At 38.6% G+C, this 18482-nt stretch overlaps 2 protein-coding genes across 2 annotated transcripts; one reads left to right on the top strand and one right to left on the bottom strand.

Annotated features, from left to right (window-relative positions):
• Nucleotides 1-674: 674 nt before the first annotated feature.
• LOC132114764 (deoxynucleotidyltransferase terminal-interacting protein 2-like) lies at nt 675-18482 on the top strand. Its single transcript, XM_059523079.1, has 7 exons — nt 675-814; nt 8690-10566; nt 10710-10851; nt 10978-11073; nt 11684-11848; nt 14448-14557; nt 17957-18482. The coding sequence occupies exons 1-7, from the start codon at nt 740-742 to the stop codon at nt 18063-18065; spliced, it is 2574 nt and encodes an 857-aa protein (XP_059379062.1). The 5' UTR covers nt 675-739; the 3' UTR covers nt 18066-18482.
• LOC132115235 (E3 SUMO-protein ligase ZBED1-like) lies at nt 14612-17776 on the bottom strand. Its single transcript, XM_059523621.1, has 3 exons — nt 16828-17776; nt 15731-16359; nt 14612-15643 (listed from the first exon to the last, which is right to left on the bottom strand). The coding sequence occupies exons 1-3, from the start codon at nt 17684-17686 to the stop codon at nt 15257-15259; spliced, it is 1875 nt and encodes a 624-aa protein (XP_059379604.1). The 5' UTR covers nt 17687-17776; the 3' UTR covers nt 14612-15256.

Genomic DNA, 18482 nt, shown 5'->3' with positions numbered 1-18482 from the left:
TGTATAAAAAATACTGAAAAATTCCACACTTGAAGGAAAATAATGATTAGTCCCAGTATTTAGCGAATAGTCAGAAAATATATATTTTTACCTTTGTTATTTATTAATTATAATTATGATTGTTCTGTTGGAACCAATCATATATGAGATATTTTCTTTTATGTACTGTACATGTAATTACTATTTTCCCATATTGTGTTAAACATTTTAATGTGGTTTATAAACTTAGGAATTGAAAACTGAACATGGACTGGCATTGGATTTCATTCATTTCAGTGTTTATACGTTAGTTACACAATATCCTTAGCGAAAACAAAGGTTTTTACATTTCGATTTTTGTATAATTATTATTATAAATGAATGTATGAATTAATTATTTTTTATAGTGTCTGTCAAGAGCACAACTGGTTAGAAGGTAAAATCAAGACATAAATCCATATCATCACTTGCGACTCAAATCTCACACTCATAGCTGGGGTCAGTTGAATAAACCGCTTAGACTAGACTTAAAAAGTTAGTCATATACAAAATGTTTTCTTCAAAACTGGTCAGTCATTACCTCTTGGCTAGCTATTATTTGATGCATTTAGTTCTTAAGACACAGTTTTAACTCAGTGTCTGTTTCTGCACCTGGTCCCTGCTCAGCGATGCTTTCTTGCATCGATTAGTTGCGCCTGCGCATTCCAGTAGCCACGCGTCTCGAAAGCGGAAGTGCGTCTAGAGTCATTATAGTGGCAAGATGGTGGCCACCAGGAGAGGAACACGCGTGGGCTCCCCTGTGAAAGATACTAGCGATGAAAATTCTGGAACCACGGTATGTAACGTTAGGGTTATAAAGTAGGTTAGTATTAGTCCACATATTGTCCGCAAGCGTCAGTGTGGGCTTGTAATTGCAGCGTTGTATGTACTTTAATGCAAAGATGAGTCGCCGCATGTGTCCATACATGCCCGAGCAAGTGTGTGAAGCCTGTTGGACTAACAAATCACGTTCATATTCAATTAGATAATGGTGTCCGTTAATATTTTTATGTCGCCTGTTTTGCATTCTTCCTCGACTTGGCACTTATGTTACTAAACAAGGCAGGCTGCACGTGTATCTTTGGTCTGCAGTCTCACCATGTGTGATGCTCCTGTTAGGAAGAACATCTAGCCACCCCCCGCCATATATGTTAGAATTATGTTAGTTTTCTTTACAATGACCATAAATAACGTCACTCCTTCTGATAAATATTTATGTCATTAGGTTATGTAGAACTGTTAAAGCAGTATCCCTGGTGGAAAAAAAAACATAAAACCCAGAATATGTGTGATTAATATAAATATTTTAAAATATGGTTAAATTCAGGGTAGGTAATTTGGTTCAAAAGCGTTTTAGTTATGCTGGTTGAAAGTCCCTTCCCAAAAAGTTCTAGCACTCGGTTCGAGGTCTACGATTGGCTGCCCTACCTTGCCTATCAATGTATGCATTTCCATACTTTTGCGCACCAGTGTTGCCAGACGTACGATAATTATCGTATTTGTACGATAATTTTAACCTCTGTACGATCAATAATGAAAAATAATCCCGTAATGTACGATAATTTCAGAATTTTATGAAAATTTAAATGATGGTTGCAGTCATAGGGCTTCTTTATTCATACACAAAATCGGCTCATTACAGACACTCTAAATGCGTTCGTGTGCACCTGAGGGTGTGTTAAGAATGCAGGAGAGTGCCCTGCTTTAAAGCCAACAAGCACTAGTTGGGTCCAAGACAGCAAGAACTTCTTCAACATCTGGCAACATGCAGGTTTCCGATGACAGTGGCTCAGATGTGGAGTTAACTGCACCACGCAGAAACAGCTAAATTCCTTCTTCACTGGACGGGACAAAGCAAGTGTTAAAAATAATTTTAATATGATTTAATATGCGCTGCGACGCAGACAGTCACTGAAAATAATGGGATAGTATTTTGTCTCACTGCTTCCGTCCAACAATATGCCTTGTGGTAATTTGCAGTTCGTGTCAAAATGTTGTTGGTTTAGAATAGATAAATAACTCTTGACTCGTGTACGATAATTTTCTTCCAAATACGATAATTTTGAACTTCTGGTACGATACTTGGACATTTCCAACCTGGCAACACTGTTGCGCACCCTGTTCGCGCAGATATGATAGGTCACCAGTGCGTTCCATGACCCCCTCACAGTTGTCATGAAGGGCAAAATTAGCTATATAGACCAAAATCATTTTTTGAACCAGGCTGTAAACATGCATTTTATGCTCTAAATTTGGACATTTTAACATGGGGAGTCTATCAGGGGCGTAGGAGCGATTTTGAACCTGGGGGGGACAGTAAATGCCAGGGGGGTTCGGGGGAAATCCCCAGATTTATATATATTTATATATAAGCACTTAAATGCTCATTCCTAATGAACATTTGTTTTCTAATTTATTAAATATTGATGAGAATAAATATAAAGTATATATATATATATATATATATATATATATGTAATGTAACCCCTCTCTCCCGGGTCCTCTCTGACGCTCCTCGCACTCGCGACGAGTGGGGCTCGAACTCGAACCTCCGGTAGGGAAGCGGACGCACTAACAAGGAGGCTAAATGGCTACAGCCACTAGCGTCTGTCGCTAGTGCGTCTCTTGAGATCAGGGAGTGAGGTTTACCTGCACAGCACTACTCGCATATATATATATATACCGGCTTTATATTAGCCATCAGCCACCCTGCTCTCTATGATTTCGGCATCGGCCATCAAAAAGCCAATATCTGTGGACCACTACAGTAAACGCAATGCAGTAAAGGTGGAAATATAAAAATGGAATCAGCTGTTAAATGCAAAATATCACAGAATTGACAAAATTGGAATAAAAAAAAAAGGATTTCAAAGGGCCCTTTGTAGCTTTTCATTATAAAGCTTCAGCAATAAACTATTTTTACATTTAAATATATACACTGTATTTTTCGGACTATAAGTCGCACCTAAATATAAGTCGCATCAGTCCAAAAATACGTCATGACAAGGAAAAAAACATAAGTTGCACTGGACAATAAGTTGCATTTATTTAGAACCAAAAGAAGACATTACCATCTACAGCCGCGAGAGGGCACTCTATGTTTTCAGTGTACATGTAGACTACAGGAGCACTGAGCAGCATAGAGCGCCCTCTTGTGGCTGTAGATGGCAATGTTTTAACTTGATTCATTTCTCTTGGTTCATGTCAAATTAATTTTGATAAATAAGTCGCACCTGACTATAAGTCGCAGGACCAGCCAAACTATGAAAAAAAAGTGACTTATAGTCCGGAAAATACGGTAATCATAACAACAACTAGTTAAATTAGTTGGACACAGTTCCCATGTATTCTTTTATCCTACAAAAATTAGCATTCTGTCATATTCCCATTACCCGTTTCTCACTTGGACATAACTCTCCCTGTTCTGTGGTCTCTTCATCTCCTGTCTAGGAAAGTAACATGTTTGAGGACACAGAACTGGTTTCAATGCAAACTCTGATGGCCTAATTTTACTGATCTAAAGTACTTTTACTATGTGAATTTTAGAATATACTGTATGTAGCTATCCATACAACTTACAAGCTCATTCTCCTCTGTCTTCTTCCTCTCAAAGTATTGTAGGATACTTATCTGTATGAACATTTTGACTAATGTTACTTCTACATAGTTTATGGACACGTATCAATGGCACATTGAATTCACATTGACTAATTAGCTATCATTTGCCTGTTTTACACAACATAAAATAAAATAATTTGCTTCTAAGTAGGCTAAATTTGACAGTTTTTAAAAATACAATAAAACTAATGATCAAACTGATCAATCTCCCTCAAATACAAAGTGCGTCTGTGATTTAAAATTGTTGTTTAACGGTAGCTGTAACGTGAAAAAATCAACCGTCCAAATCTGTTTGGCAGATCCAGCTGATGTATTCCAGCCCAAAAACTGTTCAAAAACCGCCAAAATGCACACAAAACCACCAAAAATGTTATCACTGATCAGTATTTATTTCTGTATTTTTACTTCCACGTTTTTCTTTTCTACTATGTTACGGTTGGTTACATTTACATACAAGAAATAAACACTGGCTGCTGAACCATACATAAAATAAACCGTTTTATGTGCATTAGCTCCACCTTTTGGACTGGAGTGTTGCCCTCCTTATAAATAAATGACGCCATCAAAACCTTACGGCGAAATGACAATATCCTTCACACACTCGTTTATAAGACGGCCTCTTGTATCTTTGCTAGTCGATTTTATTTCATCCAGTGACATGATGGGTTTTAACTTCATTCAGGAGATTTTGGGTAACTGCACAACTGACAGACTTTGAGCGCACCGCCAACGGTGCATGTGTGTGTGTGTGTGTGTAACCATAGCGACAAAACGACCAACTTTCGGAACCTGCACTTAAGCCTATAATTTTGTTTAAAAAAATTAAATATGCATTTAAAAGTTTCAGAATGGATTAATTTGGAGACTCTGAAATCGGCAGAGATAAGGCAGGCAATGCAAAACAAAATCTGACATTGGGAAATAGTGAGGGGGACAAAACTCACGTATAATGGCTCCTACGCCCCTGGAGTCTATAGGATTGACTCCCTTTTGCAGCCAGCTGACGAATTACAGTTTAAGTCCCTTCCATATGGGCTTCATTAGAGAGAGCAGAGCTTTCCGCTTGATTAAACAAACCTAATGCAAGCTTTAAATTATAAACTGTCAGTCCATCACTGAGCAATGTCTACTTTTATTTCTGTATTAAGTTTCTTTTCATTTTGTAAATAATCCAGCTATAACTTTATAATGTTTGTTCACTAAATAGTAGGGCTGGGACAACGCGTCGAGGTCATCGATGACGTCGACGCAAAAAATAAGTCGACGCAAAATATGCGCATCGATTCGTCGACCTGTTTTTATTTCTCTAAAAAACGTTTGCAGAACGTTTACCTTATGTGCGCTGAATATACGCGATGGCCGGATCAACATTCTGTCCAACGTTATATAACCAATCCAGGGGTTTTTCTGCATTGATCTTTTTATTTTGGCGGCTGTCAAAGCCTTATTTGATCGGTGAGTGACAGGGTGCGTACAAGAGAGAGCCCCGGCTGCGCGCGCACTCACAGTCTTCAAACAACTAGTGATGGGAAGTTCGGATCATTTTACCGACTCGGACTTTTGAGTCTCGTTCAGCAAAATGAACGAATCTTTTTTCGAGTCATTTCGTTCATTTTAGCAAAATGTAATGAAAATGTTATGTGTTACTTCCCCAACACATCTAGTACTTACGCAAACGTTGATCCCACTAAAAACAATACAAAACTAAAATGCTATAAGATACAGAAAAAAAAATTCCTTCTTTACCTGGGTCTTCAGTCTGTGATTAGCTCACTTCACCTCTTATCTGACAAGAGTCCTCGGGTTTAAGTCATTCCTTAATCACGTGACAGCCACATACGCAAAACTAACGCAGTCTTGAGTCGGAAAGAGAATTGATTAGTTCATCTCATGAGTCTTTCGGGTCTCGGGTCGAGTTTGACTCATTCCTTAATCACGTGACAGCCACATACGCAAAACTAACACAGTCTTGAGCCGGAAAGAGAATTGATTAGTTCATCTCATGAGTCTTTCGGGTCTCGGGTCGAGTTTGACTCGTTCCTTAATCACGTGACAGACCCATACGCAAAACTAACGCAGTCTTGAGCCGGAAAGAGAATTGATTAGTTCATCTCATGAGTCTTTCGGGTCTCGGGTCGAGTTTGACTCGTTCCTTAATCACGTGACAGACCCATACGCTATTTCTGTCACTGTGTTTTTGTTACTGTTTGTTGAGGATCTGTGTTTTGTTATTATTTTATAAATAAATAAAACCCTGTTATAAATAAAATATTGATTAATTTGTCTTTTTGACTGTCTATCGGTAAATAAACACTAGGCTATATAATAATATAATAATTCAAGCTTACAATAAAAAGTATTTATACTAGTTTGTTCATTTTTACTTCAATTTGAGTTTGCTAGTATAATAATTGCTTTTCCTAGGCAGACTTGACATATTGGTGTAATATATGTATAAGAAGATTGCTCAAAAAAGGACATAATGACATATACATTAAAAGCAAATAAAATTTTGAATTTGAATTATTAATGTTAGTTTAAAACATTAAGGTTATGATAACTTCAGCTTTAACAGTTTTAACCCAGCTCAGAGTGAGGAGGATACTTCAGATCCTGGTGCTACTGCCAGTGCAGGGGCCATGTTTTGGGAAGACTTTGACGAGAGGGTAGCAAGCTTGAGGCCTTCTGCTACCTCTTCTAAGACCTCAGATGCTATAAAGGTGCAGGCCTACCTTGCAGAGCCACTCTTACCCCGCACATCAGACCCTCTGGCCTGGTGGAGGAGATGTTCACCAGTATACAAAAGCCTTTCTGAAGTCACAAAGACAAGACTTTGCATTGTGGCCACATCTGTGCCATCTGAAAGAATTTTTTCTAAAACTGGGCAGATTATCTCAGATAGAAGAAACAGACTCAGCCCATCCAAGGTCAGGGAGCTTGTTTTTTTTTAATGCAAACATGCCTTAAAGCAAGTCCTAAAAATATAGCCACAGTGTGTTATTTATTTTAAAGCTTATTTATTTTTATTTATTTAGAAAAAGACTAGCTTGTTGTGCAATATTTTTGTTGTTGTTGTTGTGATTTTAAAGGTAATTTGTTATTGTTATAAGGCTCCGTAGCTTTAGTATCTCTTCATTTTCATTTATTTTTATTTAAATGGTTTAAAATTATTTGGGGAATAGTTATACTCTTTGATATAAAGTTTTTATTTTGGCACAAAAGTGTTATTTATTTTAAAATGTATTCATTTTAAATTATTATATAAAAAAAAGCAAAGCTTGTTGTGCAATATTTAGTTTTTCTTTTTTTTCTTTTTTTATATTGTACTTTTAAAGTTCATTTGTTAAGGTTATTAGACCCTGTGGCTTTATTATCTTTTAGTTTTATCTTTATTATACTTTTTTTATTATTTTGATTTATTTTGGAATAGTTGTCCTCTTTGTTACAAAGCTTTAATGGCACAAAAATAAACAATAAACAACAATTCAAAAGTATGTACACAGTGTTTTTTAATGTTTATAAAGTGTCATATGTTACAAAAGTATGGTTTATACAGACAATCTGATTTAATAATTACTCTAGCCAAAAGAACGAACAACCCGAAGAACCGAAAGATTAACTAATCAATTCTCTCTCCGACTCAATACTGCATTCTTTTACTGTCTATGGTTTTAGCGTACGGGGCTGTCACGTGATTAAGGAATGACTCGACCCGAAGACTCATGAGATGAACTAATCAATTCTCTTTCCGGCTCATATTGCATTGGTTTTAGCGTATGTGGCTGTCACGTGATTAAGGAACGAGTCAAAAACCCGATAGACCCGAACTATGAACTAATCAATTCTCTTTCCGGCTCAGACTGCATTGGGTTAGCGTATGGGGCTGTCACGTGATTAAGGAACGAGTCAAAAACCCGATAGACCCGAACTATGAACTAATCAATTCTCTTTCCGGCTCAAGACTCCATTGACTGACAGGTGAATCCATAGACATGTATGGTGAATCACTACTACTAGAACAGAACCTATAGAATAATGCGCATGCGCGACTGAACGAATCACTCCCCGAGACGACTCGTTCTTCCCGAGTCACATTAAAGATTCGTTCAAAATGAACGAATCGTTCAAGAACGACACATCACTACAAACAACACGAGCGCTTCTTGCTCTCTCCCTCCCTTGTGCATATTAATCAAAATCATTAAACACGATAGAAAAAGGGCGAAACACCAAAGTTGCTCGCGCACTCACAGTATTCAAACTACACGAGCGCTTCTTGCTCTCTCCCTCCCTTGTGCATATTAACCAAAATCATTAGACACGATAGAAAAAGGGCGGAACGCCAAAGTTTCACGTGGAGTATTTGGATTTTTTTTTTCTCCATGACAGGCTGCTGGCTCCCACTGTTAATTTTTGATTTGTTTTGTAAAAGCACTCTCTGTATTAGCTTAAAGCCCTCAAGTTTACATTTACATACTGTATTCTTTCAATTGCTCTAAAGTTGTTGTTATTTTCATCTGAAAGAACTTCCTTTTTCAGTAAGCTAGGCCCTATGTGTTCAGTAAGCTTGTAAGCTATGTGTTTTCAAGGTTTCAAGGTTTTATTGAATGCTATCTCTATACAAGTGCAAAGTAATGCATTCTTAGTCAGTCTTTTATTTTGTAATTTTAAGAGCAATAAACATATATTGCAATGTTAAGGAATTGATGTTTTTTTCATTCAGATATGTAAAACAACATGTATAAATTGTTAGTAGTCAATTAATGGGGAGATAATCGAAATCAAATCGGTCTGAAAAATTAATCGTTAGATTAATCGATGCATCGTAAAAAATAATCGCTAGATTAATCGTTTAAAAAATAATCGTTTATCCCAGCCCTACTAAATAGCTATTATTCTAACTTAAAGTAATATTACAGATTGGGTTAGTAAATTGATTGGTCGTGTATGATTAGTATTTAAATTTTAGTGCATATCAATTCAAATATCTATAAAAAAATATTCTTAGAAGAAGTCCTTGAACAATCCGAAGCAAATGTTCTTGTTCTCACAGCGGCCTACTCCTTCAACCAGAAGCACACGCCGAAGAACGCTAATGGAAGAAAATCAGTCCCAATCCGAATTTGTTGGCGACTCCCAGCCAGATGAGCTGAAGGATGACGACACTCCCTCTTCCTCAGCAGCAAGTCTGCCAAAGTGTGACATTAGAAGATCCACACGTCTCCTTGCTGACAAAAAGCAACCAAACTCTACCCATGAAGCTGATGTTTCTGAGTCCGAGTCCTGCTGTTCTGTAGTTTCTGAAGTACAGGGGACACCTAGAACTCGACGGGGAACTGCGGTCAGGGGGAAGCCCACGGTACAGGACGAGGCATCAGAAGTTGAATCCTGCTCATCTGAGGTGTCCATAACCCATTCTCGCAGAGCTCGGCGCAGCCTGAGGAAATGCGTTCTGACAGCAGCTGCAAAAGAGGCCACAAAGGATGATGATGATGATCCCTCAGGGGCTGAGTCGTGCAGTTCTACTGTATCTGTCACTAAAGCTATGGACACTCGTCCAATAACAAGGAGCCATCGGAAGACTGCTGTTCCTTCCACAGAAGCAGATTCATCTGAACCAGAGTCATGCTCCTCCAGTGTTTCTGGCCTACGTGGATCTGTAGTCCGCAGATCTACACGAAACCAGAAGGTAAAACCGACTGAGCCGATCCCTTTGAGCTTTGAGGAAACCACAGACACCCCTTCTTCTCCAGTGTCCAGGACGAGAAGCCGTAGGCACCAAACGGTAGATGATGAGAAAAATGACTCTGATGGATACAGGTCTGGTCCCAGCATGAGTCCGTGGAGATCCACCAGGCGTCAGCCCAAACCTGACACTCTGGTTGGTGAATCTGATTCAGAATCTGCAGCTACTGATGTCTGCACCTCTCAGGGGAGCCCAAGCCATCAAAGAGGAAGGGGGACTCCTTGTAGTAGCCGAACTGGGTCTGCAAGTAGTAGCCGTGCGGTTCCTGTAACCAGGACAAGAAGTAAAGCAAAAGTGGCTTCAGATGTAGGTGACACCATTACAACAGCTGCTGCCATGCCTGAGGAACCAGGTGAGGGGCTTAAACCTCATCATGAAAGTATTCCAGTACCTGAAAGAGAGAAAGCTGAAGACACAGTAGATCAACTGGACAGCACCATGACCATGGACACCAGTGAAGCTCAGGAGTGCACCATGATTGAGGAGGGAGCTGAACATACCACTGTAGTTCTTGATCAGGTTGAGGCCATTGAGATGCAGGAACCCCAGAGCAGCATGCAAGATGTTGAGCCGGTGGAGGACAGTGGAACTGAAACACTGACACTCCAAGAGGAGGGTGTGGTAGAACCCACCCTAGAAGATCCTGTACCAGCTGTGGTTGAGCAGCATGAGGACAAGGTTTATTGTGAAAACAAAGGTGTGATCGTTTATGAGGAAGCTAATGACACCGTTAGGACAACCGAAAGTGACTGTGTAACATTGAAAGACCTTGAAGGCCCTTCTACAAGCTCACACACTGAAACAAATTTGACCATCACAGAGGAAACGTCTAAGAAATCTCCTCCCCAGAAACAAATGATCAGTTTACTCGACAGCAGTGACGATGAAGACAGTGCTGATGAAGGTCTGTCTTCAGAGGAGGAAGGCTGTTCAAATAAAGCTGAAGATGTGCAGAGTGATGACGATGTGATGTGCCCCGATGGAAATCAGGTGTCAGGAGAAGCAGAGGCACACGGTAACGGACTGTTTGTTATAGACACTAAACCTGGACTACAGTCTAAGGACCAGTATTATGTTGATTCCAAGCAAACCGAGGAAGAAGATGAGGAGGATTTTGTTGATGAGGATGAAGATGACGATGATGACGAAGATTCAAAAGTGCTATTTGCTCCCAAAAAGCCTCTGTAAGTTGTTTTTGTTACTGCTGTTGTGTTGATTTTGAATATATGTGCTTAAATATTTGTTAACTCTTCACTCAATATATATATATAATATTTAAGTTATATTTAGTTTGAAAATGTCAAACTGTTTTTTTTTTCTTGCTCAGGATGCAGCTGTCTAGTGCCATTGACACAGGTCTGAAAATGAAGGAACTTGGTGGTTTGTACATCAGTTTTGATGGCAACAACAAGCCAAAGAGTCTTTCCAAAAGTTCGAAAAGCCAGAAGGACCTGAACGATCTGGATGAGGTAAATAATCATTTATTATTCTGGATGAAACATTGGTTGTATTTGATGACATTTCAAAGCTTTCTGTACAGCTGTAATGCTTATTTAAGCTAAAGGGCATAAAAAAATGTTGTATTCATTGTATAGTTGCTGAAGAAGAGTGTTATCGTTGCGGATTTTGAGAAGAAAGATGCCGTGCCTCCATACAGTGAATCTAAACATGCTGCTAAACTCAAGCGCAAGGTGGGTACACCAGTTCATGTAGTAATTTATGGTCTCATATTTTGTGTCTCCTTGAAGGGAAAGCTGTTTTACACTTTTAATCTTTAATTCATCTTGAAAACTTACAATATCGTTGAAAAGTTTGGGGTCGGTAAGTAAAGTAATTTATAATGCTACAAAAAAGGTCTATTTAAAAATGTATCATGGTTCCCAGAAAAGAAAAATATTATGTAACTGTTATACAAATGTTTACACATTAGAATGATTTCTCAAGGATCATTTGGCTTTAAAAATCGGAGTAATGGCTGGTGAAAATTTCGCTTTGCCATTGCAGGAATAAATTACTTTTTAAAATACAGGAACATAATTTTAAATGATAATATTTCTCACCATTTCTATTATTTTAGTATTTTTGATCATAAATGTAGTCTTGGTTAGATAAAAACTTGAGCGGTAGTGTGTCACTTTAAATCTTTAATACTCAAGCAATGGTTATGATTTCTGATGACATCAAGTCATTATAGCAGTAGTGTTAGCTAATGAAATTTGTAATTCTCATGCTTTTGATTAAATCAGGAAGACTTTATTAGCAATGTACTAATCTTATTTGTGTGATATTTGTCATATACAGGCGGAAAGAGAAAAGACGACTGGTGATGGCTGGTTCAACATGAGAGCTCCTGAATTAACAGAAGAGCTCAAAAATGACCTGAAGGCACTTAAGATGCGCTCAGCCATGGACCCAAAGCGCTTCTACAAGAAGAACGACAGAGAAGGATTTCCCAAGTACTTTCAGGTTGGTTGATGTAGGACTGGACAATATGGCCAAAAAAATCATATCTCTGCATTTTTTGGCTTAAATGTGATAAAGTATATACCTATTATATATCTACCTTTTGTAAATATCTATTTTCTAATTGGATTAAAAAATATACACATTTCACTATATTTGTTTTCAGTGCTTTTATAGAAACATTGTTTCATTGGACAACATTGGGCAGGATGTTTTATATTATTATTTTTAATATGCTGCCCAGTGTTGTCCAATAAATCAATGTTTATATTAAAAGCAGTGAAAACAAATGTAGTGAAAGTAGGTTGTGTAAAATATGAACTAAAATCACATTACATTCGAACATTACAATCCAAAAACAAAATGATTTTTAAAACGGCAGTTCAATTCACTAACTAAAAATAAAATGAATACAAGAGCATAGATTAATTGCATTATATTTTGATTACTCCATTATGATTTCTTCATATGACTCAATTATTGCGCTCCTATTCTATTGTGCTCTCTGTTTGGCGCACAAATCTTTTTGCTGAAGTCTGTGAAGTTTAGCGGAGGATCGCAGGCAGGAGGCTCCTGACAGCAAAATGGAAATATTTCCATGATTTTCTAACATTTACAGACTGTGAAATGTAAGTTATGCATTGAGGAAAAGCATACATCTGTCTGTCAGACTGATCAGACTACTTTTTGATTGCTTTTGATCTAACTCCTTTACAAAAGCCTTCCAAAGACAGTAATAAATGGATAACTCACTGATTTATAATTCAAATATAAATGGAGGTATCCGTCAGCAGTTGATGCAATGTTTAAATACTGAGAAATGCTGGTCTTTGTGTGAATGTCCACAAAACTGGAAGATGTATATTTAACTCACTGGCCACTTTATAAGGGACACCTTGCTAGTACCGGGTTGGACCCCCTTTTGCCTCCAGACCTGCCTTAATTCTTCATGGCATAGATTCAACAAGGTGTTTGAAACATTTTGGTCCATATTGACATGACAGCATCAAACAATTGCTGCAGATTTGTTGGCTGCACATCCATGATGCGAATCTCCCGTTCCACCACATCCCAAAGCTGCTCTATTGGATTGAGATCTGGTGACTGTGGAGGCCATTTGAGTAAAGTGAACTCATTGTCATGTTCAAGAAACCAGCCTGAGATGATTTGAGCTTTGTGACATGGTGCATTATCCTGCTGGAAGTAGCCATCAGAGGATGGGTACATGGTGGCCATAAAGGGATGGACATGGTCAGACACAATGCTCAGGTAGGCTGTGGCATTTAAACAATGCTCAGTTGGTACTAAGGGGCGCAAAATGTGCCAGGAAAATATCCCCCACACCATTATACCACCACCACCAGCCTGAACTGGTGAGACAAGGCAGGATGGATCCATGCTTTCATGGTCTTTACACCAAATTCTGACCCTACTATCTGAATGTTGCTGCAGAAATCAAGACTCATCAGACCAGGAAACGTTTTTCCAGTCTTCAATTGTCCAATCTTTCTTAGCTGACAGTAGCGGCACCCGGTGTAGTCTTCTGCTGCTGTACCCTATCTGCTTCAGGGTTTGATGTGTTGTGCGTTCAGAGATGGTATTCTGTACACCTTGGTTGTATCGAGCTGTTATTTGAGTTACTGTTGCCTTTCTATCATCTCTAACCAGTCTGCCCATTCTCCTCTGACATCAACAAGGCATTTTCGTCCTCACAACTGCTGCTCACTGGATATTTTCTTTTTCTGAGAAACCTCTGTAAACCCTAGAGATGGTTGTGCGTGAAAATCCCAGTAGATGAGACGTTTTTGAAATACTCAGACCAGCCTGTCTGGTACCAACAACCATTCCACATTTAAAGTCACTTAAATTCCCTTTCTTCCCCATTCTGATGCTCGGTCTGAACTTCAGCAAGTCGTCTTCATCACATCTAGCATCACATCTAGCCATGTGATTGGATGATTAGCAATTTGTGTTACCAAGCACCTAATAAAGTGGCCAGTGAGTGTATATGCAGTAGGTTATTTCAGAAAGGAATATTTTAAAGATAAAAAAGGCAATTAGGGAGAAAAATGTAACTATAATTTGATTAAATTAATTCTAATTACAAGTATTTTTTGTATTACATGCAGTTAGTTACTAGTCAGTGCTGGTGTAAACTATCTTATGAGTTATCTTAAAACTCTTAATATAAAGCATGTCTTGTATTTAGGACAAATTGAATTATGCTCTTTCCCTGCTGTAGCTCACTCTGTGTCCTCTGCTATTATAGAGATGCGCTCGTATCAAACTACTGTATATCAATGTAAACTTTGCTGCATACCACTTTGCTTATAAAAAATAAATATGGATCTATCATACAAACTTGATACACCACCCAGCCCTGGGTTGGAGAGTTTTTATCAGCAACAGACTATTCCCCTCAAGCAACTTTTCAAAAAGCCATTGTTCATAAGACGAAAAAAAAAACAATTGAAAATGAAAAATGAGAATGGTTATCAAAATACTGACTTTGCAGTTAACCACAGGCATACATGTTTAAAGAAAGCAGACAATGGCCTATTGTTCTATTCTTTTGAGTAAAGTTTTGCTCTTTTTGTTTCAGGTTGGTACAGTGGTTGACAACCCAGTAGACTTTTATAGTTCAAGAATCCCTAAGAAACAAAGGAAAAGGACCATTGTGGAAGAGCTGCTTGCTGACGCAGAGTTTAGAAGGTAAGAAAACTGTGGCTGATTAGCTTTTATATGAAGTAAACTAAGGCTGAACGATTTGGGAAAATAATCTAATTGCGATTTTTTTCCCCAATATTGCGATTGCGATTTAATATGCGATTTGTTTTGTAAAGATTTTTTTATCCTCTTTTTTCCCCAACAAAACGTAATGAATTATTTAAATATGACCAACACAATATTAGATGCATTTAGTGTGAAATGTTCTTTCCCATAGGCTGGGCCTATTTGTTATAATTAAATTAAAACATGTATGACTTGAAATAAATGACATTTTTATTGAACTGCTCGTTGCAGAAACATCTATGGCTTTGCCACTGTGCATTTCAATAATTTAAACAAAGGTATGCGCACTTTGTAAACACTGTGTGCAAAATTTACAGTCTGAAGAAAAAAATAATTAAAAATAATAATTATCTTACTGCTCCAAAGTCAGTAACATTTCACACAACTGCAACAGCATTTGCTTTGAAAATATTTAGTAAAATCAAAATAAATAAAGTTATAAATAAAAAAATGGAGAAATGCACTTTTAAATTAGACAAAAACTATTTGAATATTATAATTTGGAATAGATCAACCTCACTTATCAAGTACACAACAATAACACACCACACAGACTAAAGTTCACTACGAGTATGGCACTGCCAGCTATAATGATCCAACAGTTTTGTTCTCAGTGGCTCACAGGTTTTTTGCTAAGAAAACCAGAATATTGACTTTTGCTGGCTTCAAGGATGAGCGAGTGCAAGTCACAATATTCCCTCCTGTGCTAAAAAGACGCTCTGAGGGAGCGCTTGTGGCAGGTACACAAAGATACTTGCGGGCCATGATGCACAACTGTGGGTAGCTGATCTTGTGCACCCTCCACCAAGCCAAGGGATCATCTTCTCCATCAATGGTAGGAGTCATCAGGTAATTGTTTAACTCTGCCTCTGCGACATCTTCAACAGGCAAAGAAGGAGAGGCTGCACTGGTCTTGAAAAAACTGCCAAGAGACCTCTTCGCCTTTTCCCCCAAGGGCTGTGCACTTTGAGGCATCTGAACAGTTTCAGTACGAGACCTCTTCTCCTATTAGATAAAAACAACAGCCATTAGTTTTCCAGTTAGATTTTACAGAAAAATTGTGTTTTTGTGAAATACATAATTATCATTTACCCGATGATATGTACGCTGTGCTAAGTCTACCATCTCTGTCTTCAGTCGGGTCTTGATAGCAGGGATGTTGTCAGTACTGATGTACTGTATTTTGAACCTAGGGTCCAGGAAACAGGCAACATCCAAAAGCTCCTGGATGTTTGGGTCTCCATATTTATTATTGAGGTATGCTAGGACTTTGGTTTTTATTGATTTAGTCAGGTCAGTGTCCTCAGCATCTTCAGCCAGGACTGATGTGGCAAAAAGGTGAAGAACTGGCTTGAGGTAGGAGATGCTCACATACTCCTCTCCAGAAAGAGCATCAGTAAATTCCAGTAGAGGATGCAGTGCCTTGTGAATCGACTCCAACACATCAATATCTTGCCAGGTTGGGATGAGGGAGCGTGCATATCGATCTCCAGACAATACCTGAGAAATGGCTTTGGCCTGTTCAAGCACTCTAGCAATCATCATTTCTTTAGATCCCCATCTTGTTGGGCACTCCGTTATGAGGTTGTGCTCAGGGAGTTTGAGCTCCCTCTGTGCCTCCATCAGTGCTGCCTTCTTCTTCCAACTGTGGGAAAAGTGTCCCACCAGCTTCCTGCACAGTGCTGTTGCCCTTGACACTCTGTCATCTTTGAGTGCATTTTCTGAAAGAAATAGAAAGTAGTGTATTACACACAATTAAATTTGAGTTTTGTGATTCAAGGCTATCACTATTACACACTCACATTCTCTGTCATTCTAAAATGCACACATCCACACCCCTGTCCTCTCTCTCTCTCTCTCTCTCTCTCTCACACACACACACACACACACACACACACACACACACACACACACACTTTTTGTGTTTATTTAGAACATGTAAAAAAACAAAAACAAACAAAAAAACAAAAATGCAGGTGGCCATTCCACAACAGACATAAAATCAAAACATAATATTTCAATTTACATATTAGAAAAGGAGTGGGAGGAAATATTAATTTAATGAATCCCCAACTACACATAATTTATATATTTGTATCCAGCTTATTACTAATCGACGCATCTCTCTCTTTTGCGCGCACGCACACACACACACACACACACACACACACACGCGCGACATAACTTACCAATGGCAAGATGTAATCTGTGCCCAAAACACTGGAGCCTCGTCCATTCATTAAGCCGCGCAGCCAGAACCATATTTGACGCGTTGTCCGTCGTGATGCAGACGTGATTCTCCTCGTGGAGATCCCAGCTGGCAAGCCCTTCTCTCAGGCCGGCTGCAATATTTTCCCCTGTGTGGTCGTCTGGGAAGTAGGTAGTTTGTAGGCAGCGAGCTCTGAGGTTGAAATCTTCATCAATAAAATGGACTGTAAGACTCTGGTAAGGCTCAGCTGTGCGGCTTGACCACATATCTGTAGTGCTAGCAAAAAACTCCACCGTTTTAACCTCCGCGGCGACTTTCTCTTTACACTTTTTGTACAGCTCCGGTATGGCAGTCTGACTGAAGTATGTACGGGAGGGTATATTGTACCGTTTATCAAGCGTATATGTCAATGCCACGAATCCAGGCTTGGTCATCGTGCTGAGAGGCATCATATCTTTGGCTATGAACTCGGTTATTGCCCGAGTGATTTCCCCGTGCCGTTTTGAATTACGTTCATACGGAGTGACACTTTCGAACATTTCGGTCAGTGATCCCTGTCTTGAGGTATTTGGCCTGTCTGGCGCACTGGTGCTCGGTATTTTGGTCATACAACTGTCATACATTGATTTGTGGTATTTTTTTAAGTGCTGAAACAAGTTTGTAGTGTTACCCCGTGAAGTCGCAACGGGAGCACGGCATGCTCTGCATAACACCTGAAGCTGTGCAGCATCTTCTTTTTTGAAACCAAAATAGTTCCACACCACCGACGTGCTGTTCCTCTTTGAGATTAAAGTCGCAGCTGTGTCAGTTACTGACTGTTCCGTCGAGGCAGAGGCCATTGCGCTACAGGTTAAAGATGAACTGACAGGATGAAAAGTTGTTGCAGCCGAGTTCTCCGCTCTTTCGCTCGCGTCACGTGCCCACCTCAAATCGCGCACGTAGCGATTAGAAAATCGCATTTTCTCATATCGCGATATTATCGCAAATGCAATTAATCGTTCAGCCTTAAAGTAAACTGAGATAAATAATTCATAAACATTTTTTATTGATTGTTCTCATTATTGTTTTAAATGAATTGTCATGTTATGAAATGCCTCTTTTCTTTTCAGCTACAACAAAAAGAAATACCAAGAGATCATGGCAGAAAAAGCAGCACAGGGCGCTGGCAAGATGAACAAAAAGAAGCACATGTTCCACAAAAAGAAGATTAATAAATAGTTGCATAACGCAAATCAGTTTTTTTTCCTGTCTTTCCTGAACAGGAATTGTTTAGCCTTTGTAAATAAGGCAACTATATATTTTTTTAAAATGTCAATGGATTGAAAATGCTTTTTAATTGTTATAATCTTTTGCATTGCATACGAAAAAACATGCAACTTGTACAGAGAAAATGATTTTATACTTTGTAGAGTTTTTTTTTTTCATAAATGGATCGAGATTGATCATTCCACTCTGACTGTGGATTCACAGTAAATTAAGTCAAAAATGTAGTGTTTTTCTTTTTTACTATTGCTGTTATCATTATGGAAGTAAAAAAAAAATGTATTAAACATTGTCAAGCTTCCACCACCCATACTGTTTCCTGATTTGATTTACCAGACATATGCAAAAACATTAAATGACTGATTGAACATA

Source organism: Carassius carassius, chromosome 34 (genome assembly GCF_963082965.1).
Source record: "Carassius carassius chromosome 34, fCarCar2.1, whole genome shotgun sequence".
NCBI classification, from domain to species: Eukaryota; Metazoa; Chordata; class Actinopteri; order Cypriniformes; family Cyprinidae; genus Carassius; species Carassius carassius.
This window is presented reverse-complemented; position numbering and strand designations above follow the sequence as displayed.

Excerpts from the sequence above, each read along its gene's own strand:
- LOC132114764 (XM_059523079.1), top strand. The coding sequence starts at position 740 with ATGGTGGCCACCAGGAGAGGAACACGCGTGGGCTCCCCTGTGAAAGAT. Across the intron at positions 11,849-14,447 it reads GATTTCCCAAGTACTTTCAG|GTTGGTACAGTGGTTGACAA; the intron begins GTTGGTTGATGT and ends TTTTTGTTTCAG. Across the intron at positions 14,558-17,956 it reads GCTGACGCAGAGTTTAGAAG|CTACAACAAAAAGAAATACC; the intron begins GTAAGAAAACTG and ends TTTTCTTTTCAG.
- LOC132115235 (XM_059523621.1), bottom strand. The coding sequence starts at position 17,686 with ATGGCCTCTGCCTCGACGGAACAGTCAGTAACTGACACAGCTGCGACT. Across the intron at positions 16,360-16,827 it reads CAGATTACATCTTGCCATTG|AAAATGCACTCAAAGATGAC; the intron begins GTAAGTTATGTC and ends TATTTCTTTCAG. Across the intron at positions 15,644-15,730 it reads CACAGCGTACATATCATCGG|GAGAAGAGGTCTCGTACTGA; the intron begins GTAAATGATAAT and ends TTTATCTAATAG.